This window comes from Diospyros lotus, chromosome 12 (assembly GCF_014633365.1).
Source record: "Diospyros lotus cultivar Yz01 chromosome 12, ASM1463336v1, whole genome shotgun sequence".
Lineage (NCBI taxonomy): Eukaryota > Viridiplantae > Streptophyta > Magnoliopsida > Ericales > Ebenaceae > Diospyros > Diospyros lotus.
The window spans coordinates 10,128,544-10,151,650 of NC_068349.1; the positions used below are offsets into that span (position 1 = coordinate 10,128,544).

General features: G+C 37.2%; 1 protein-coding gene across 5 annotated transcripts; it reads left to right on the top strand.

The window, feature by feature from the left end:
• Nucleotides 1-365: 365 nt before the first annotated feature.
• On the top strand, nucleotides 366-21,803 carry LOC127786930 (uncharacterized). 5 transcript variants are annotated; one of them, XM_052314711.1, is made up of 3 exons: nucleotides 366-717; nucleotides 14,624-14,850; nucleotides 20,994-21,803. In XM_052314711.1, exon 3 carries the CDS (start codon nucleotides 21,013-21,015, stop codon nucleotides 21,721-21,723), a length of 711 nt encoding a protein of 236 aa, XP_052170671.1. In that variant the 5' UTR covers nucleotides 366-717; nucleotides 14,624-14,850; nucleotides 20,994-21,012; the 3' UTR covers nucleotides 21,724-21,803. The 5 variants fall into 5 exon arrangements, with proteins under 5 accessions (XP_052170671.1, XP_052170674.1, XP_052170670.1 ...); XM_052314714.1 differs by having other exon boundaries at nucleotides 14,639-14,850; XM_052314710.1 differs by lacking the exon at nucleotides 14,624-14,850.
• The last annotated feature ends 1,304 nt before the right edge of the window (nucleotides 21,804-23,107 follow it).

Genomic DNA, 23,107 nt, shown 5'->3' on the forward strand with positions numbered 1-23,107 from the left:
TCGACGATCTTCTTTCTCTCAATTTCTTCGCTCACCACGCCTCCATTTCAAGACCGACAACGATCTTCCTCTATCTTCGCCCAGCCCGAAGCCACCATTTCTTGCATCGCAAGCCTCCACCGGCCACTGCACCGTTCTGCCATCTTCCTTGTTTGCTTGGTACATCCACACTCTTAATTTTAAGGACGGATCTATGTGTGAGGTAAATTTGTAGAATATATTTTTTGATTATTTAGAATTAGCCCAGCCCAAATTCACTTCAGCCCACCCTAATTTTTCCCAGCCCAACCCACTTGCCTGCAAACCCTTCTCTTCTCTTTCCTGTCTCGACCTCGCTCTCGCTCACGGCTCACCCTCGCTGCCTCTCGCTCTCTGCCTCCTCTTCTCTCGCTCGCCCTCGCTGGCTCTCTCTTGCTCTCGCTTGGGCTCGGCCCCTCTTGCTCTCGGTCGCCCTCGCTCTCTGCCTTTCGCCCTCGCTCGCCGTCCAGCTCTTCTCGCTGCCTTTCTCTTGCTCTCGCTCTCGCTGCCTCTCGCCCTCGCTCTCTGCCTGACTGCCTCTCTCCTGCTTTCGTTCACCCTCGCCCCCACGCTCGCTCGGCCAGTCGGCTTCGCCCTCTTGCTCGCTGCCCTGCCTCTGATTCAGGTCTTCGTTTTACCACCCCCCCCCCCCCCCCCCCCCAACTTCCAGATTTGCTTCATTCGAGCCCAGCTGCCCAGGTATGTTTTCTCTTCTTTCAGTTCTTTGATTCTCTCGATTGACAGCTAAATCTAGATAGTTTTTCTATTTTTCGCCCATATTTTTTTTCCTTGATTATGCTTGATTTGTTGTTGAAATCGCTGCCTTTTTTCAGCAAGTTTGAAGTAAGTGATTTTCTGCTAACTTTGTGTCTGCATCCCTATTTGACTACTGCATTAGTTAGGAACTTAGGAATTGGCGTGGCTGGAAGCCTGAAATTTGTTTTTGGAAGCTTGGAATTTGTTATTGTGAATCTGTTATTGAATATTTGAATTGAATATTTAAATGGACCATACTTTTGCCTTCTCTTGTTTAAACTCTAGAAATACAGTTGTTGTATTGGACTTGCATTTGCCTCAAATTTTGAGTTAAATATTTTAATTGTTCGGTTATTGAATTGTGCTATTTTTTGTTTGTGCATCTTAGAATTTAGGATGAAACAACAACCTTATGTGAAAAAAGGAGAAACATTGTTATCTTTTTTCAGAAAGAAAGATCATCACACTAGTGAAAGTACTTCAATTCATAGTGAGCAAAATCAATTTAGCACTAGTTTAATGAATTTTTTGTTTCAAAACCTTGTCAAGCACAAGTTTAATGAACATTTATTGTACTGATTTTTTAGTTACATAAGAATTTTATTACATTAACTTTTTAAATTTCAGCCCCCCCCAACCTAAATTCCTGGATCTGCCCCTGCTCAATCTGTTCTGTGTGATTTTGTTTTTTTCTTTGATTAGGGTTTGAGTGATGAGAATGATTTTTAAGCTAAAACAACATTTGTTTCACTCTCAAATTTGCTTGTTCTTTTATATCCGGTGAGTGGCAGAGACTTAGATGGATCTCAAGCCCTCTCCTTTCACTATGGTTCAAAGCCAGCAGAATTTCCATGCTGTGAGAAACTGACAACACATTAGTTTTTTCCAGAGTCAAATTTGACTTCATGTTTAGGGTATTTGGGTGTATGTAGGGTGCGTTCTCCAATGGCCCTTTGTCTTGTTTGCTTCTACATCCACAATATTTTCCAAAACTTTTGCTTAACTCTAACTCTTCTAGTCACTCATAGTGGAATTGCATGTAATCAAAAGAGAAAATTGCATCAGTCCTTCTCCAGTTAGCCAAGGGACATGAGTGAAGTTCTTATCAACATTAACTAAGCACATGGCATTTCCCTCATACACACCCACTTGCTACCACTGAAAAGAATATGAACTTACTCGTTTAGTTTCATGATATTATACTAGTCTATTGGTAGCTTTTTTTTAAGACCATATCCAATCCACCTTCCTATTATATTATAAATAATTTATTTTTTATTTTAATTTTATTTCAAAAACTGTGCGTGCTCCAACTACACTTTTTGTTCTCCTCTCTATTTCACTTCCTATTTCATTTATTTATTTTAATAAACTTCAATTCTATTTATTTTATTTTTTTTTATAATTTTCACACATACACAAAATTAATAACTAAATACACAAAATAATTAGATACACTCATAAACAAAATTAATAATTAAATATATAAAATAATTAAATACACATACACACAAAATCAATAATTAAATGTACAAATCAATAACTAAATACACAATATCAATCGCTTAATACATTAATAAATAAAAAAAAAATCAAAATCTCACAAACCCACTTTTTGAAAATTTTAGTCTCCACTCACGCCTCTAGAAATCTGCATTGCTCTCTTCATCCTCTTCATCTACATCGCTCTCCTCCTCGTCATCCGACTTTGGCCTCTCACTCCTAGCTGCCATTTTGCTCATAAACGCTGCTTTCGTTGGTAGTCGTTGTTGCTGCTCATCGCCGCTGCTGTTGTTGCTCATCGCCGACGTCTTTTTCCAGTTCTAGATCTGCGAGATAGAGTCGTTAAGACAAGAAGAGTAGGGAGTAATTTTTTGCTCCTCAACTCTAGCAAGCCATTTGAAGCTCAACAAAAATTTGGAGAGAGACAAGACTGATAGGGAGAGCCGTTGGAGATGGATTTCAACAATTGACTCCTTAAATTTCGACTTGGTGAGGAATTGTCCCACCCGTTGGAGATGGCCTAAGAGAGCTAGAGCCTCATGTCAACCATAAGCATGGGTTTATCATAGATTGGTAGTTGGCAACTACATAGTCAATTCTAATGCATAAAGTGTTCTACATTTTGTGGAGACAATGATGACGGAGAAATGTCCTTGAAGCTAGTGAAAAACTTGAGTAGTGCTTTGCTACCTGAACTGATAATCTTCTTTTACCTACCCATGTTAGAGGCAAACTTGAGAATCTTCTTTTTGATTAAGGGTTTGTTTTGTTTTTCATTAAGCTTTCATGACAAATGATTTTGCCTAGGCGGTTTATCTTAGAACTTTTATTATTTTTCTTGTTATTTAATTTTTGGGTTTTTTATTTGCTTATTGGGTTACTGTGGTTTCATTGTTGGTTATGCAGTTCTCTATGGCTCCTCATTAAGTGGAAAAATAAAAATACAAAACATGAATATGATATAGGATTTTGATGCATGTGCCTCTTAGAGAATGATATAACAATTGATAATAAGTACCTACTTCTACTAAGTACTAATATTTTGACTATTGATGATAAGTAGTAAGTATTTTCTAGTTACTTTATCCTACTCTCTACTAAATGTATTTTCTTAATTATAGACACTCAAGTATATATATATATATATATATATATATATATTTGGTTTCACTTCACACAAATGACTATGTATGACTAATTTTAGAATTCTTATTATCTTCTATAACAAAATTCTTGAAAAATATCTGTTGATATTAGTCATTCTACTACTGGTATTAGAGGTGATGGAGATGTTGAGTTAGGAGTGGAGACAATTTAAGTTGTTCCTAAACGAAGAAAAACAACATTAAAAGTGTGGAATGATTTTGATAAACTTAAAGGTGCAGTGGAGAGGATTTAGCTAAGTGTAAATATTGTGAGAATGTGTTTTCTTGTAGTAGAAAAGGGACAAATCATTTGTTAAAACATTTAGTTGGTGGTAGATGCCATGGATAAAATAAAATAGATACTGTTGGGAACAATCCCAATAGTTCTTTAGGCCCCTGTCACATTCCAAGGATTGTAATTGTAATGTTCTTTTTCTTTCTGTTATAGTTATTTGTCTTTGGTTATAGAGGCGCTTATGCTTATCGGTTGTAATGTACATGGGTGCATGTGTGAGATTATGAGGCTATAAACAAGCCACAACTAGAGGATGGGTATTCATGAATGGAATGATTTGAATCTCTTCCCTCTAATTTCCTTTCTTGAACTTTCCATTCTTCCTCATTCTCTTATTGTTCTCTCTCTCTCAATCTCTTTCCCTCCCAATTCTCGCTAATTCCCAAAAATTCATCTAAAAATACCCTCTGTTAAATTCGAAGATTTGACAATTGGTATCAGAGCTAGGCGATCCCCAACTATTTGGTTGAGTACTTTTGGCGAGCAACAAATTTCGAGTGATTGGAGTTTAGCGCAATCACGATCAGAAATATCCACTCATCGGATCCGGTGAATTGGAAGTTAACTAAGCGAATGCGATCCGAGTTTATGCCATTACAATCAGGTACCTCTATCAATCGGATCCAGCAAACTGGGTAGCTAATTGATCGAAAGTGACGGGTGAATTGAGTGATGGTGGAAGGAACGAGGATGAAGCAATTGGAGACTCGATGGGATGCGATGGAGATCAGGTTTTGACAGAACCAAGAGCAAATAGAGGAGAGATTAGAGATGATGGAACTCGACCTCCACCAAACTCAAGATGAAGTGAGTTGAGATAGAGTTGAGACGATAGCAGTGGAAAGGAATTTGAGAGAGGACTTCTATAACACCCCATTTTCCCCGGCGTGTTATATATAACTTAGAAAATTTTGGTCTATTATTATTATTTTTTTTTCTAGTAACAAACTCATCATATTCCTACTCCCAAAATTTCCCATCTACCTATCTAGCATGAAACAAAATCATCAGACATTATATACGCTAGACTAGGTATTTCATTTTTAGCAGAAGCAAGGATCGAACCTAACATTAACATTTGCCATAAATTAGATCATACATCATGGACTTTCAAATCGTTCAGAATTCCAAGTAGTAGAAACTTAATTACATAACTTTCATAATTATAAAACATTATGCACTTGCTAAGTGCCGTCACATGTCTCTTCTGTATCTGCTTCTGCTACATCGTCGTTTGGAACGGTTGAATATTCCAGGGACATAACCCGAGTTAGATGATGAATCATCTAAGTGAGGGTATAATATTCATATTTCGTGCATGAATGCAAAATGCAAAATGCAAAATGTCCTTTTCTTTTTCCTTTCGTTTGAGCCGACCGTATCTTAATGCTACTCCCTATTTTACGGCTTCCTTTTCTTTGGTAGAGCAACGCTGTTGGCCCATACTCTCAAACATATGCGATGCATGATCAACAATATCATCGTGAACATGTACACATTTCATCATAACATGTAAATGCAATTCACATGACATATTCACATCAAACCATGACAACATGATAAAACCATTTACATAAAACCGGGTTTAGGGTCGAACCATTTTCAAGTCATATCCATTTGCATAAAATCCAAATTCAGTTTGGTAGAACCATTCACCTTTGAAAGTACTTTAACATTGATACCTCGAATATTGATCTTGATTGATGTGCCAAGACTTAATAACCACACACTTACTCAGATCTTGATTCCCCAATGATTCCTGGCCACCACAATCATTCATGAATTTCAATATCCTATTTTTTCCCTTAATTTTCCTCTAATTTTCTCGGTAATTCAAAAATAATTACTTCCTTAATTGTTTTTCCAAATTTTCCTCCATAACAATTAATAAAATAATTTTCTATTTTTTTTTAAAAAAAATTCATAAAATTACCTACACCCACGCGCCCTCGCCTGGTTGCACGTGAAGACCTGCGCTTGAGATTCACGCACCAGTCATCTTCTTCCTTTCTTCGGTCGCTGGCGATGCTCCGATCTTGGATTTTCTTGCACAACTTGGAAAGCCTACTTCTGGTCGATCTCTTTGGTACCCTTGGGTGTCCAAAAAATCAATCGGCGATGCTCCAAATAGATAAAAACCAGTCCGGCTCTGGTGGCTTTTCTTGCAATTTCGACCAAGCTCAAAACCCCTCGAAACTTACATGAATCCTCACAAAATTTTTTAGAATCGATGCTCTCGACTCAAGGAACAAAAGCCCTCTATCAAGAACTCTCGATTCATTCTCTAACATGAGCAATATGAAACTTAATTTTTGATGAAATTAGCCACCTTCAAACCCCTATTTATACCCGTTCTTGGAGCCTAAATGAGTCGTACCTGGTCTAATCCAAGTCTTAAATGCGTAATACAACCTTACCCTGCCTCAAATCATGATGATTTGCTACGAAAACCCTTCCCCAAAAATCTGGCAACCTGCGGCCATGCATCGTCGTACCCGTCCAATCCCAGCCATACTCGGCCACTTCTTGACCCATACCCAATCCCAATCAACCCACCATGTTGTGGGGCCCATTTTCGTGCCCTCAGGAGCCCTAAGGACGTTGACCGAAGGCTGGCCAGTGATGGCTGACAACCATGGCTGCTCTTCCTTCTCTTTTTTTTTTTTTTTAACATTTTGACCCCCTTAATTTTCTAAATCTCTTTTAGGCCTTTCGATGAAGCCCATTGAGTTCCCAAAAATTCCACAATGACCCTTAGAATTTCCTCTTTCACATTATATTCTCCGAGTTTCGTTTTACCATTTTTTGGCCAAAATTAAAAAATTACACTTAGGCTCGAAACTTATACAAAATCGCATTTGATCGCAAATTCCTTTATTTTACTCCGAACCCTCTTCAGGGTTGTTGCTTATGTAAAACTTAACTCTTCTCGGGGTTCCGTTGCCTTTTCGGAAGTCTCTTACGATGATTCGATTTTTTAGGTTGCTCTGCAGCTGTATCGAAAATAGTTCCCGATCTGATTTCTTTTGACGTCAAAAATCCTATCTTAAAACACTTGTCATGGATTAGGATATTTAAGATCTTTAAACTGTCAAAAACTCTTGTCAAAAATCCCTTTCTTTTCAGACATGCACATTCCGGGGTATTCTCTTCCATCGATTAGGATATTTAAGATCTTTAAGCTGTCTCCAAAATTTTCTTAATGTCATGAAACATGCTATATTTCATGAAATAACAACATTTATATAATTGAACTAGGGATATTACAACTTCTTTAACATCCAAGAAGAATTCTCTGGTTTTAGACAACAACTAAGCACTGTCCTAAGTCTGTTCTCCAGGATTCCTAATGTGAGCTTGTTGGCAGATTTTTCGTTGAGGACCAACACAACTTCAATTCTTGCTAGGGCTTGAGTCAGGCAACGTACTCCTGATCTAATAGAAATAGGGAAGCGGCTGGAATTGGTGTTAGAATCCTCGACAAGGGGAGTCCATGCAAACCCATATTATACTTCGATGCTGAGACTAGACATTTTGTTATTTGAAGGAGACAAACCAGGTCTCAATTACCTAATTTTCCCCATTTTAGGATGAGCCCAAAAGAGTGAGCTGAATTGAATAGACAAGTGGAAGACCTTTTGACTAAAGGATTTGTTCGACATAACCTTAGCCCTTGTGTTGTACTTGCCTTTTTAACCCCCCAAAAAGGTGGATCGTGGATAATGTGTGTGGATAGTAGAACCATTAATAAAATCACTATCAAGTATAGATTTACCATTTCAAGATTGGAAGATATGTTGGCTTGTTCTAGTTGGTTTTTCAAGATAGACTTGTGTAATGGGTATCATCAAATTTGTATCCGACTTGGAAAAGAGTGGAAAACTTCCTTTAAGACCCATGATGGACTTTATGAATGTTAGTTATGCCCTTTGGCTTGTCCAATGACCCTAGTACCTTTACAAGAGTTATGACACAAGTACTCAAACTTTTCACAGGAAAATTCTTGATTGTTTACTTTGATGACATCTTAATCTTTAGAAAGTCCCTAAATGAGTATCTAAACCAACTCAAACAAGTTTTTCTAACTCTTAGGGATGCCAAATTGTATGTTAACATTTAGAAGTATTCTTTTCTACAAGCTCAAGTGCTTTTTTTAGGCTTTATTATCTTTGCCTAGGGTGTAGCTATTGACCTTGAGAAAGTTCGAGCTATTAGAGAGTGGCCTAAACCTAGAACAGTTTCAGAGATTCGTAGTTTCCATGACCTGATTACTTTTTATAAAAAAATTCATTAAAGGATTTAGTACTATCATGGCTCCAATCAAGATTTTTTGAAGAAATGGTAGTTTCAGTGGCCTAGTTCAACCAATAAGGCCTTTAAGGAAATTGAAGAAATGATGGCCACAACACCTGTGTTACAACACCCCAATTTTAGTAGAGTTTTTGAGGTTCCTTGTGATGCATTTGGCATTGGTATTGGAGGAGTTCTTAATCAAGAGAGTTGAACAATAGCATTTTTTAGGGAGAAACTCAATAAAGCTAAATAAAAATATTTCATTTATGATAGAGTTCTATGCTATTGTCCAATCTCTTCATTATTGGAGATACTATCTATTGTCACAAGGATTTGTTCTATATTCTAATCATTAGGCATTAAGATACTTGTAATCTAAAAAGAAATTAAACTCTAGGCATGCCAAGTGGATAGAACTCCTTAGTGAATACACCTGTTACGACCCTAGGATTTGCCTAGTGTCTAGGAAGGAATTTGGTAAGAATTAGAGGAAGATAAGGCAGAAAGGGAGGGAAAGAACATAATGGACATAATTGAGGAAGAAGAGAGAAAGACGGGAGAGAGAACTAGGAGAGTTGGGAGAGGGAAAATGAGAGAATTCAAATCATTCATTAAGCTTCCTTCCTCTAACTACTCAAGCCTTTTTATAGGCTTACAATTGAACATGCTAACAACAACAACAACATAAAATGCAACTAATAAGGAAAACACTTGACATGTATTACTAATATATCCTTGGGGTTCCTTGGGATTATGACAATCCCCACCCCTTCAAACAATTCTTGTCCCCAAGAATTGACAATTGTTGACCCTATTCCTCAACCGATTCTAGCCTTAACAATCTGGTTTATTCTTCGTCTTTTCTTGTGCTTATCTTGTATTCTCCTTTTCTTTTGCCTTTTCATGTCTTTTTCTCCAAAAACAATAGTACCGATTTGTTGCAGCACCTATTTCAACCATCCACCCCATTCCTTGTTGCTCTCAAAATTAATTCCAGTTGATCAGTCACGCCTTCCACCCTATCCTCTCCAACAATAGAGAGTAATTTGAACTGTTTTGTAGGCCAAAACTTGATTCGATGTTGCCACTCTCCCACGAAAATATGAACAAGCAAAGCAACAAGAGTCTCGTTTCTCTCCACAAAAAATCCCTCCACCATCTTCCCAACATCTTCTCCTTCCCTATCTTTAGTAGAGGTATCCTCAATTGAGTATCTTTTACCTATTGATTGTTGGTGTACACCAAAAGCTCACTTTTAGCAGATTTTTCCACTAGTGGAATCTCGGTAGCTTCTTCAGCAATTACCATAACTTCCTTGGCAGCCTAAATTGCCTGATCCAACTCAGGTTTTTCCTCATTCCTTGCAGCTACCATCCTTATTTTTAGGACCTTATCAGCCTCATACTCTTCCTTAGCTGCAAGGATGCTATCACTGTCATAATCCTACTCTTCCAGTGCTACTACATCGACCTCCAGCAAAGATGAGCAATGATTCCCTCTGATATCCTTGTCCGATCTCTCTTCCTTGCCAAAGTCTTTAGTTACAATTGGCCGGCCCAACTCCAATTTTTCCTCAAGTTCACGCTCGACATGATTTGCAGCCTTAGAAGCTTCTTCAATCAGTTGATTGCTCTTGGTAGAATTATTAGGTTGCAGCTTATGCTTTCTAAAAATGGCTTCTAAGGCGCGTTCCTAGAACCTTGGCTTCTCAGCCACTTGTTTCACGGTTGCAGGCATCATCATCTTGACCATTGACCTTAGTTTGTCTTTCAGCCCACTAATAAAATTGAAAACGAAGTACCTCTTCGTTAAGGCAGGTTGCAAAATCAACATGAAGGACCTTAATTCTTTAAATCTAACTTGATAATCTATCACTGATCCCTCTTGCTTTAATTTGTTGAACTCCTCAATCCCATCAATCATGTTCTTCTCCCTAAATTGGTCACACAGATCTTTAGCAAAGTCAGTCCACCTGACCTCCCATTCACTTGTTGCAGCACCTAGTCCTTTAACCATTTCCTCCGTTCAATTCCTCGAAAATCCACTGCTTTAACAACCTCCTGCTCAGCTTCTAAGGCTGTATTTGAAATTTTTTTACTAAAATTTAGCAACCCAAGCCAATGCAATTGTTACTTTCAATTCAGCAACCTTAATCCGCTTCAGACCTTGCCCTAGCAGTAGCCTAGATTTGAATCAACTTTTTAGCCGCTGGTGAATGGCCTCCAAATCAATTTCTAAAATCTGATTTGAGTTTGTTTGGCCTTCAAGGTAGCCTACTATTAGCTTCGAACTCACTCGAAACCTCCGCCTTAGTTACGATGGAGTAGCTAAGGACTGTTGCCTTTCAAATTTTAGTTTCTTAAGAGTTTGATTGGCTCTCGTTGTAACTTCTTGTGAATTACCAACTCTCACTTTCCCAAGTCATCGAAATTTCGTCTGAAATCATCTCATAGTACTCACCTAGGAGAATCACCCGCCTCACAGTAGTCGTCTTGGTCAAAAAGCCAAGGATTCCTCCTGCTTTGCCTTGGCAATTCAATTATGAGCCGAAATTCACAGCTGCAAGACTTCTTCATCTCTCACCTAAGTCAAGTTAGAATTCACCTAGGACTCACCTCTCGCTCGACTTCCAAATTTGAGTTGAGGATCACAATCAAAATCAAGGCAATTGAGAATCGCCGCTTGTGGAATTCCCCTCTGGACCGTTTTTGATCACGCCTTCTTTCCCACCTCGGTCACATGCAATGACCTAGACCAGTTCTGAGAGTCGCTCGCCTTGCGTTGCCTGCAATTCTGACCCTCATTGATCTACCAAGGACCATTGGATCTGTTGCAGCTAAGATGTCACGATCTTGCTTTGCTGTAGTCTTTCTAAGGATATGATTGGTTTCTGTGGCTGCTAGAAATCAATTAGAATTCATTGATCACTGTTGGAACTCTCTCGACCCGCGTCGTCTTCAATTTCGAGCTGAAATAGCTTTGCTCGGCTTCGCCACTTGCAACTGATTTGCAATCGACAACCTTCCTTACTCTTGGAATCTCAGTTCCACGCTCGCCCAAACCTATTCCGTGCCTTTAAGTCCACCAAAAGTCAATCGAAGGACTAGCCTGGTCTGCCTCCACTCCGCGCCTATTTCCTTCACTACTCGCCAGAATCGAAGTGATTCAACGATTGTCTTCCAATTTTGAGCTGTCTACTCTTAATTTCGTTGAATCCTAATACCAACACTAATCAGCATCTGCTTCACCCAATCACCATCGAACATCGTCTGATGTCTTGCTTCTGAAACTACTTTCGCTGCGTAACTCCTCTTCATACCTGATCTGAGTTTGGCATTGAAAGCAATTACCGATGGCCCGCATGCCGATCACGATCCTTCCATTCTACATTCGATTCGTTGTGGGTTCAAGTTCGCTTGGATTCTTATGGCAGTTGTCGTGGATCAACACTCGCCTGAAGCCTGCATCCACCTCTATCCAATCACTGACCACTGATTTGTCGGAATTCACTTGAATTCCGTGCCTTTGATTTGCAACTGAATTGCTAATTAGAGCCGACAATCACAATGGATGACAACCTCCGTCTTGCACGCGATCTACTACAGATTCAAGATTGCTCGACCTATGTTCACCTCAAGTTTGGATTGTCGGATTCCACTGCTTCAAACCCCAAACCTTTCTATAATTGATCGACTCAGTTGTTCATTCAGTTTTACCTAAGCTTGCGGAAACACCTACGACTACTACCTAATTCTATAGTAACCTTCAAATTCCGTGAATCCACCTTCGTCGGAATTTGCTACACGGGATAACTTTTTCTCTGTGGGACAGTAGACGTCGATCCGTTAGAGATTAATCAACAAAGAAAGTTGCCAAGGAACGGTGGCTCTGATACCAAATGTTACGACCCTATGATTTGCCTAGGGTTTAGGAAGAAATTTGGTAAGAATTAGAGGAAGATAGGGTAGAAAGAGAGGAAAAGAACAGAATGGACAGAATTGAGGAAGAAAAGAGAAAGACGGGAGAGAGAACTAGGAGAGTTGGGAGAAGGAAAATGAGAGAATTCAAATCATTCACTAAGCTTCCTTCCTCTAACTACTCAAGCCTATTATTTATAGGCTTATAATTGGAAATTCTAACAACAATAACAAAAAATGAAACTAATAAGGAAAACACTTGACATGTATTACTAATATATCCTTGGGGTTCCTTAGGGTCATGACAACACCTTTGTCCTTGAGCATTGCTTTGGGGTTGATAATAAAGTAGTTGATGACCTTAGTCAGGTAGTTAGTTTTCTTCAGGTGATGAGTACAGAGGTTATTGGTTTTGATAAGGTGAAGGATACTTACCTTAATTGCCCTGATTTTAGTTCTATTTTCCTTGAGATTAGTCAAGCTAATCGTTGCCTTTTGTTAATTTTGTCATTCATGATGATTCTTTCTTTAAATGAACTAAGTTGTGCATTCCATAGACTTTATTTATAGACTTACTCATATGGGAGATGCATAGGGGGGATTAGCTAGTCATTTTGCACGAGATAAGACTCTTACACTTGTTAAGATATATTTTATTAGTTGTATTTGAAAAGAGATGTCTCTAAAATTGTTTTATAGTTTCACACATATCAACTAGCTAAGACTAGAAAGAACAACATGGGCTTGTACATTTCTCTTCCTATCCCACCTAGCCCTCGACAAGATGTGAGTATGGATTTAATTCTAGGTCTACCCAAGACCATTAGGGGACATCACTGAATTCTAGGGTCGTAAATGAGCCGAGTTGCTTGTGAGCAGCTTTGTGCTTAGCTCGTTAAAAGTTTGTTCGAGTTCTTCATTTAGGTAAGCAAGTTGAGCTTGAGCTTAATTTTAAAACTCGATTTGTAAACAAGTTGGGTTTGAACTCAGTAAAGCTTGGCTCGGTAACTTGTGAGCTGACTCGATTATAGGTTTGTGAACAAGCTCGATTAGAGGCTCGTGAGTTGGATCATTTAGAGGTTTGCGAGCAAGCTCGATTATTGGTTTGTGAGCAGCTTGTGAATAACTTGTTTATAAATACATTAATAAATTTATTCATAATTTTATAAAAATATTATTTGACATAAAATTAACGAACTTTAAATTATTATAATAATATAATTAATAGAATGTGTTGATAATAAGATATTTTGTGACTTGAAAATTAATCAACTAATGTATGAGCTTAATAGAGTAATTATCGTTTTAATAAAGTAAAGAAATGTTTAGTTGAGTAACAACTAAAAAGTATTGTACTTTAAGGGATTAATCGATTATACATATGATGTAGATCAACTGGCAAAGGAAGGATCGCTGGGGTGTTGCTCTTTGAGCCCCCAGGTTCCGTGTTTGAGCCCTAGCCAGGAGATAGTTCAGCGGGCAAGGAGCGACCCTGAAAAATGAAAAATGCTTGCCACCCTCACATTTGCGGTTGTGCTAGGGGTCGAAACCTGCCTGCTGGATTCTCTGATTTACCTCTGCTGCTGAAATCGTGGGGCGCTCGTGATGGTGCGTTAACCAAAAAAAAAAAAAAAAATATTTGAATAACTAAAAAGTTAATCGAGTAAGTGGTACATTAATTGAGTAACTATGACAGTTAACCGAGTAATAAATATGAATTAAAATGATAAGTCTATACTTTTATCATTAATCGATTAAGAATAAATATTAATCGAATAAAATATAATTTTACTCGAGTATCGAAAAGACTTAACTCGAATAATTGTATATTTCACTCAAACAATACCTAGTTTACTCGACTAATGTTACATTAAGTTTCAAAAAATTAATCGTTAAAGATAGCATTAAATGCAAATTTCAAGTATTTTATCTACAAACAAAATTTATAAACTGGCATGACACTGTCAAATTTATAATAATTTTATCTAAAATCAATAACAGTTCATAATAGTTTTACAAAAAATTAATAATAATTCATAACGATAATTAGAATTATTATTAATTTTAAATAAGACTATTAAGAATTATATAATATTACATCAATATACATATAAATAATATTGGCCTGAAAATATAGTAATTATTTATAAGATATGAAAATTTATACATATTTTGAGTAATATGCAGAATATTTTTTTTATTTTATATATTATATGTTGCAAAACACATGATATATTAAATTTTAGATAATACATATTTATTATATTTTACTTTTTAAGTCTAATTATTTATTGTTAATTAATTTTATTATAATAAATGTATTATCAAAAAGATATATTTAATGCTTGTTAACCATATATGGATCACAAAAATCAATTGATCAATCAAAGAGATTAAATCAACCAAATTATATATTATAATTCACCATCTATATGCATGTTTCTCATTCAATTAAATTTTCCTCTTAAGTACTTAACATGTTATAATAATTGTTCTTGGTTATTGTTATTTTTTAAAAAAAAATTATAGAATAGGAAATAGTTAAAAAATAAAATAGATAAGGGTGTATGTGAAAAATAACTAAAATTGGAATAAAATAGATGGGATGTATGTGAAATTAGTTTATAATTTATATGGTATAAATAGTAGTGTTACAATTCAAACCCTAATTGATTAATTTGAAATTGCATTTGAAGTGCAATTGCTTGTAGGCTGTTGTTGGGAAGAAAGGAAGAGACTAGAGACCCGTTGTTGCTGCTGCTGCTGTTGCCCGCTGGAGTGTCCACCGCTCTCGTCACTGCCTCTCCGTCTCACCACTACCCCGCCCCTCTCTTTGCCTAGTCATCTCTTTGTCTCAGAGAGAGTGAGAGAGAGAGAGAGAGAGAGAGGTTTCTTCTTCTTCTTCAATCCGTCCCCTCTGCACGTTGGTAGCACTTATCTTCCATTAATCTTCAATTTATTATGTGCAATCAACTGCTCGTCATTTGTGCAAGTGTTTTTCAATCTTTTTTGGACAATGTGTGTTTGATTCAACACAAAATTTGATCTTGTTTTGTTCCTTAGAAACCCTAAGAAAGCTAAAATTATCTTACTGCTGAAATCTTTTGTTCCTTCGAACTTGAGGCGGAGCCCGGGCTCGCCAGAAGCTTATTGAGCTCGGGCTTAGGCTCGCTAGGCTTGGGCGAGCTCGAGCATGGTGGCGAGCCCGAGCATGGTTTGTCAACCGAATTGATGAGTCAAGCTCGAGCTTGGACTATGTTAACCAAGCTCAAGCTCTGTGAAGAAATCAAGATTTGTACAAGCCAAATTCAAGACAAAACAGGAAGAAGAAAACAATAAAGGTAACACAATATGCTGAGAGGGAGAGATTAGCAGTAGGATAAAAAAGGCCTTGAGAAGCAGTACCCTTAAAATACCTAACAACCCGAAGAGCAGCATCAAAGTGAGGCTGGTAGGGAGAAGACATAGATTGGCTTAAGTGCTGCATGACATAGCTAATGTCAGGCCGGGTAAGATTAACATACATCAACCTGCCTATAAACCTGCGGTACTGATTGGGATTAGGAAGAGGAAGACCTTGATTTGATTCCAAAGACAAACCCTTGGACATGGGAAAAGAGGAACTCTTAGCATCCTGTAAACCAACTTCATGAACAAGATCCATGATGAACTTGTGTTGAGATAAAAAAGTTCCAGAAGAGGACCTAGCAACTTCTAACCCAAGGAAGTATTTGAGATAACCCAAGTCCTTAACGGTAAACTTGTCATCCAGAGCAGCCTTTGTAGAGGCAATAAAATCAACATCATCTCCAGCTAGGAGCACATCATCAACATAGACTAATAAAGCAACGAAATGAGAACTTGTCGTATGCGTAAAAATACAATGATCATAGGGTGATTGAATAAACCCCTAGCTTCATAAGAAAACCACTAAATTCCAAATTCCATTGGTGTGAAACCTGTTTTAAGCCATAGAGAGATCATTTCAGCAAACAAACTTTCCTCGGAACAACTGTATAGCCAGCGAGTGGAGTCATATACACCTCCTCATCAAGATGGCCATGAATGAATGCATTATTAATATCAATCTGATAGATAGGCCAATTTTTGGAAGTAGCAACAACTATGAATAACCAAACAGTGACCAGTTTGGCCACAGGAGAAAAACGATCCTTGTAGTCAAAACCCTCTATTTGATTGTACCCTTTGGCAACTAATCGCGCTTTATACCTATCAACGTCTCCATTAGGCTTATACTTTACATGGTACACCCACTTAGAACCAATTGGTTTCTTACCCTTTGGTAAATCAACAATGTCCCAAGTATGATTCAGTTCTAAAGCTTGCACTTCATGCTCCCTGGCTGTAACCCAATTAGGATCTTGAGATGCTTGATGAAAGGTGCAAGGCTTAGGAATAGAAGAAATGTTGTTTAAGAAGGAAACATAAGCAGGAGAAAAAAAGAAGAGATTCATAATTAGAGAGAGAAGTGTTACCTGAAGATGTAGAAGTGGAAGCATAGGAAGGTGAGGCTTCAACCAAACTGACAAAGTCATTATGCCAAAGGGGTTTTTGTGGAACACAGGTACTCCGGCGTAGGTCTGGCAAATGAGGTATCATATGAGGAGAGGAATCAGATGGCAAACTAGGAGAAGGAGGAGGAATAATATTCAGGGTCCCATCAGCTGAAGGAGAGGAAGAATGTGAGGGTGAGGTAACAAGATCAGGTGCAGATGAGCTGATAGGAATTTGTGGTAAGGGGGTATGCAATGAGCTGTCAGAAGAAACATGATTGTGAAAGGGAAATATAGATTCAAAAAATGTTACATCCCTGCTAACAAAGATTTTTCCAGTGAAAAGATCAAACAATCTGTAGCCCTTTTGACAGTAAGAATAGCCAAAGACAGATTTAATGGCTCTTGGAGAGAATTTATCTTTATGAGGAAAAGTATTTGGGGCATAACAGAGGCATCCAAAGGTTTTTAAGAAAGCATAATTAGGTTCTTTGTGAAACAAGTGAAAATAAGGGGTTTCCCATTTGAGAATTGAAAGAGGCATCCGATTTATAAGGTACATAGCAGTTAATATACACTCGGACCAAAAATTCTTAGGCAAATGAGAATGCAACTGTAAAGCTCTTGCCACTTCAAGTAGATGTCTGTGTTTACGCTCAACAATGCCATTTTGTTGAGGAATGTATATACATGTTCTTTGTTGCAAAATTCCTTTAGATTGCAAGAAGGTGGAAACAGATTGGTTAACAAATTTAGAGCCATTATCTGTCCGAACTATTTTAACAGAGGTTTGAAATTGGTTTTCAACTAACTGAAGGAAGGCTTGAAGGAGAGAAAGACGACTCTTGTGTTGAGCCATGTAGGTTCAAGTGGTTTTTGAATAATCATCAACAATGGTAAGGAAATATTTTGCACCAGTCAAAGGAGTTGAATATGGGCCCCAAAAGTCAACATGTAAAAGTTCCAAAGGGTTGGTGGCTGTAGGATCATGAAGGGCAAAGGGCAATCTGGTTTGTTTGGCCAAGGGACAAGTTTCACAAGAAAAGGTATCATCAAACAAATGCCTTAAAGTAGGTATGTGTTTCAAGTTTCTAACAGGCATATGTCCTAATCTATTATGCCATAAATCAGAAGTAGAAGCAGCAACAAGAGAAGTATCATGACAGGGCAAAACAATAGGGCATATTACATGAAGTGTTGGTAAAAGTTTTATTTTGGTAAGGAAAAATGTCAGATACAAAATGAAGGTTGAGAGACTTTAGTTGGGAAAGAAATTTGGTGATAGTGTCCACATGAAAGCTTAATTTGTCTAGCTTGTACAATTTCCCTTCAACCTTGCCTACAGCCAACACTTCATGTGTCTTTAGGTCCTGAAGAAGACAACCCATGGGAAGAAAAATTACTAACAATTGATGATCCAATAGCAACTTCCTAACAGACAGGAGGTTAAAGTGAAATGAAGGAATGAACAAGACATCCTTGAGCTCAGTTAAAGGATTTAAGCAAATGGACCCTGCTTGTGAAACAAAAGTAATAGTATGGTTTGGCAAATGAATGGAAACATGTTGTGACAAGTTATGCAAGGAACGAAACAACCTTTTATGGTATGAAATGTGGTCAGTAGCACCACTATCAAGAATCCATGTACCTTCACCAAGCATACCAAAATAACAAGAATTAACAGATTTTGGGTTACTAGCAAAGTCAATCAAGGCTGTATTGAGCCTAACATTCCCAACAGATGGCTTGAGCATTTTAATGAGAGCCGCTGCAATTGAACTTCCCACGTCTTGATTGTCCAATGATGCTGCATCTAGAGGTGTATCTGAGACTGATTCTGCCTTATTCATCACATTTGCAACCACTCTGTGTGTGGAATCCTTATTCATCTTTTCTTTATACCAATCCGGATATCCAATTAACTTGAAGCAAGAATCCTTCAAATGCCCACTCCGTTTACAATTTTTACAGTAGACTTTATTCTTAAACTTCTTTTGCTCTTTCCTATTATTCACCGTCTGCTTAGAAAAGAAAGCAGTTCCTTCAGTAGTTTCATTTAAGGTCGAAACAACCTGCCTTTGTGATTCCACCCTTAACAGCATTGAGTAGGCCTTATTAACACTTGGCAAAGGATCAAGAAGCAATAATTGGCTTCTGACCTGATCATAACCATCATGTAGTCCCATAAGAAACTGCATTAATTTGTTCTCCTCATCAAATTCTGGTATTGCCTTATAGGCATCACAACTACAGTTTGGCAATGACTTGACTGCTGCCAATTCATCCCACAACCATTTCAATTGAGTATAGTAAACAGAAACTGAGAGATTCTCTCGACTGACAGAACTAATCTTATGTTGGAGCTGATAGACCAAAGCTCCATTGCTCTCCCCAAATCTCTCTTCTATTTCATGCCAAAGCTGTCTAGCATTCTCAGTGTATATGAAGGCATCTACTAGATCCTTAGAAATTGAATTCAGCAGCCAAGAAGTAACCATGTAATTGCATCTTTTCCATAGATGAAATTCATTGCTAGTCTCATCCGGAATTGAAATTTCTCCATTGATAAACCCTAGTTTATTCTTAGCTTCTAGGGCAATTTGAATTCCTTTACTCCAAGATCTATAATTAAGACCAGTTAATGGAGCAGAGACTAGGACCATACCTGGATGATCCGAAGCATGCATTTGTAGACTTGGGAATTTAATGAAGGTGATTGTTGTGGTTTGAATTCGTCTTGAGCGCATTCCTAAACATTCCTTTAAGAAGTTTTGTACTCGAGCTAGTGGCCCCTTTCCTATCATTCGAAAACTTGGACCTAATGCTTATTAACTCAACTGTTACAACTCTTGGGTATAACTCACCCTCAAAAGCTAACTGTTAAGGGGAGGGTGTCCAAGAGGTTATAAACCCCACACTAGGAGCTTAAACTTCTAATGTGGGAGAAGTCTCATATCTTGCAGTGGACCATAACATTCCACCATGCTCCGTAGCCCGGTGTCCATGACAACAGGCTGTGCATTAGCCACTGCTAGTCCCGGGCGAACACTGCAATGCCAGTGTCACCTCCATTGCTGCTCGTTTGCACTGGGAGTCATGGGACCGGCTCTGATACCATTATTACAACTCTCGGGTAGAACTCACCTTCAAAAACTAGCTGTTAAGGGGAGGGTGCCCAAGAGGTTATAAACCCCACACTAGGAGCCTAAACTTCCAATGTAGGACAAGTCCCATACTTTGCTGTGGACCATAACATAACCTTAGGATACAATGGTCATTAAACATGCGACAATTACTGATTTGTATTTTTCTTGTCTTTCTTTAGTAACATTTCTGTTTTAAATGAGAAGTTGTAATACTTTCAATTACAAATGATAACTGAAAGTACTAACAGTAAGAGTAGCTATATAAGCTACCCGAGAGGCTCTTTTGGAGGATATTAAGTAATAACTGATTGAATGCTTCTCTCTCTCTCTGTAGTTCTCTCCCAGATTTCTCTCTCACATCTTTGTGCTCTTCTCTCTCTTCTTCTTTGTTCTACTTCTATTCTTGTTGTCTCCCTCCAATTCCTCTCTCTTTCTCTCCCGAATTCTTCTCAATTTTCCATCTAAACCCTAGCCAAACCCTACGGTCATAACATCAACTTACATAATAATATGAATATTAGTCTTTTTTTTAATGTGAAAGATTTAACTCCTTATCAAGACACATTTGAGCCTCCTCTCTTGCCTACTAGTGCTTTTGCAAGACAACAAGTTCCTTGTATTCCACACATACTAGAACCAAAGGATGTGATTGATGTTGTGCTTGACGATGAGATTGTGGCTTCTTCTCATGGTGGTGATTATTGACGTTCTCTTGTCAATTGTAAAGATTGACCAAATTTAGATAATACTTGAATTATTAAAGAGGATTTTTGAATCCTAGATCTTGATCGAGTGATACCTATTGTCCAACGTGTTGGAGTCAAGTTCTTTTTAACCAGGGGAGAAAGATGAAGATCATAGAAACAAATATTTTGGAAAACAATATTTTAGATGTAAAAATAAAAATTAATTATTTTTATTACTTTATTTATTTTAATTTGTTTTCTAGGCCCTTTTGATTTCTTTAATTTCCTAGAATCCTAATTAGATTGCGATTATCTTTATAATCTTAGAAATCTTAGTTAGAATACGTTTTTATCTCTTAATTGCTTATAAATAACTTTTAATGATGTATTGTAGAGGAGACTTTGATGTTACTATTGATTAATGATATTTAGTTTGTAATCAAGATTACCCTTGTGTTTTTGGTTGGGGCTCTACATCACTGACGGTACAAACTCAGTGAGACGGAAATATATAGCTTTATCATACTAACTCAAACATACTTTTGAATTAATGGAAGAATCTCTCCCTCGCTCACCCGTGTGTGCATGTCCCTTTGTCATATGATAACTACTAAATTTGATTTAGAGTTTTGAGATTGGAATTATTTTATATAACATGAATGAGTTATCTGTTAAGTTTGTATTGCAATCTGACGTGCTTAATTGTATTTTCCTTTGTAGTACATTCATTCTATTAGACATGAGTCGATCTCAGGATACCTCATCCCTTAAGCGGAAGCGACCACAACCAAATGCACAATTACAGTCACCGGAGAGTGTACTGTTAAACCTTATCAAAAGCAAAGGAGACATGGGAATCTGGAAAGGAGATATGAAAAGAGAGACAAATCTTCCAGAGCCTGTGGTTAACAAAGCCCTCAAGGCACTCCAAGGCAGGAAACTTATAAAAGAGGTGGTTAACATCCAAAGCAAGGGGAGAAAACATTACATGGCAGCCGAGTTTGAACCATCAAAGGAACTCACTGGCGGTGAGTGGTATGTGGGAGGTAACCTGGATAAAGAATTCATCGCCATTCTTAAAGAATCATGTTTGAAAATCATTAGGAAGATAAAGGTTGCTACAGCAGAGGGAGTCTCCGACTTTTTTAAGAAGAATAAAATCACGACAGCCGAGTGCACGACTCAGCAAATTGAGGAGATACTGAAATCTATGGTTCTAGACAACGAGATTCTTGAGATAAAGAGCACTGGACTAGGAGAATTTCGTTCCATTCCAATTGGAAGTGTTTGTTATAGATCTGCAACCGGGATGGGCCATGGACAGGGGCTAAAAGTGGGTGCCATGGCTTCGATTCCATGTGGGGTATGCCCCAGGATCAGTCAGTGCACGCCTGATGGTATCATCTCACCAAGGACCTGTGAATACTATAACAAATGGCTGGACTTCTAATTTTGAATTGATTGATTCCATTCAATTGTTGGCATCAGTTTCTGATGCTATTGGATAAGTTATATAATTTTTGCAGTATAGTCGGTTAAGTTTGCTTTATATATATATATATATTATGTGGATATGAAAGAATTAGAGAGAGCTTACTAGTTGTCATGTGTTGCTCAAAAGAAGAAGCTTGCCTATTTGCCTACATATTATTTAAATGAAAGTTGTGGGCAGGGCGTATGAGGCAGGCAGGCAGGCAGATGCTCTACCCAGAGGTGCGATCGGCTGTTAACTAAAGAGAGGGAAAAATCAACTAATAAAATAACTTCTTATCCGGCCCTTTAGATATAATAATAAAATTAAGCAAAGCACACAAATAAGATAGGATAAATTCTTATTAAAAAAATATATATAGGGTAAGTTATAAACAATACTATTGAAATTTGATGATAAAACAGTGATGGTCATTGTGTTTGGAGAACATGAATATCCCATTGACTCTATTTATTGGACAACTTTTCTTCTTCTTCTTCTTCTTCTTTTTCTATCACATTGACTGACGCTGTTTAAAATTTTTAATAACATCTTAAATATATCTCACATTCGTCTCTCTTTCTCTCCTTTCTTCATTTTTTATTTGATTTAGCCTCCCCCTCCCCCTTTATCTCTCTCTCTCTCTCAATCTCTCTTCTCTCCTTTTTAATTGTTGAACATGGGCTCCTCATTGGAGAGGGAGAAGAGTAGAGAAGAGAAAGAGACAGAATTATGATAACAAAAAGGAGAGAGGAAAGGAGGAGGACACAGGGTAAGAGTAATTAATTTTATCCAAGAATAATTAATATTTTTCTTTTCACATCTCGATATAACACAAAATTTAAGATAAAACGTACTCAAACTCTTGTACTTTTAGTTATTGGGTGCAACAACAACACCCATTATGATTTAGTTTTTTAATGAAAATATTCTTTTGATGTAAAAAAGAAGTCGATATAATAAATTTAAAATTTTAAACTCATATTTTATTCATTTTTTCTTTTCTCTTATCGATTTTTTTATTTTTTTTTTCTTTTGTTTCACTTTCTCTCTCTATGCGAGAATCTATTGTTACACGTTGTTGGTGATCAACTAGATGATACCAAACTTTTTTTTTAATTTTTGATTTTTTTTATTTTTATCTTGACTTATTTAAAATTTATTTTAATTTAATTTAAGTTAATATATCAAAATTAGTAAGTTTTCATAAAAATATTAAACTACAAAAAGGAGGAAAAGGTATGTCTAAACTACAAAAATATCTCAATTAATAACATAAATCACAAAAAATTAAATGCATTTTACCCACTCTCTTAAGTTGAACATCTAATGGATACTTATTTTGTTTTAAGATAAAATTTAA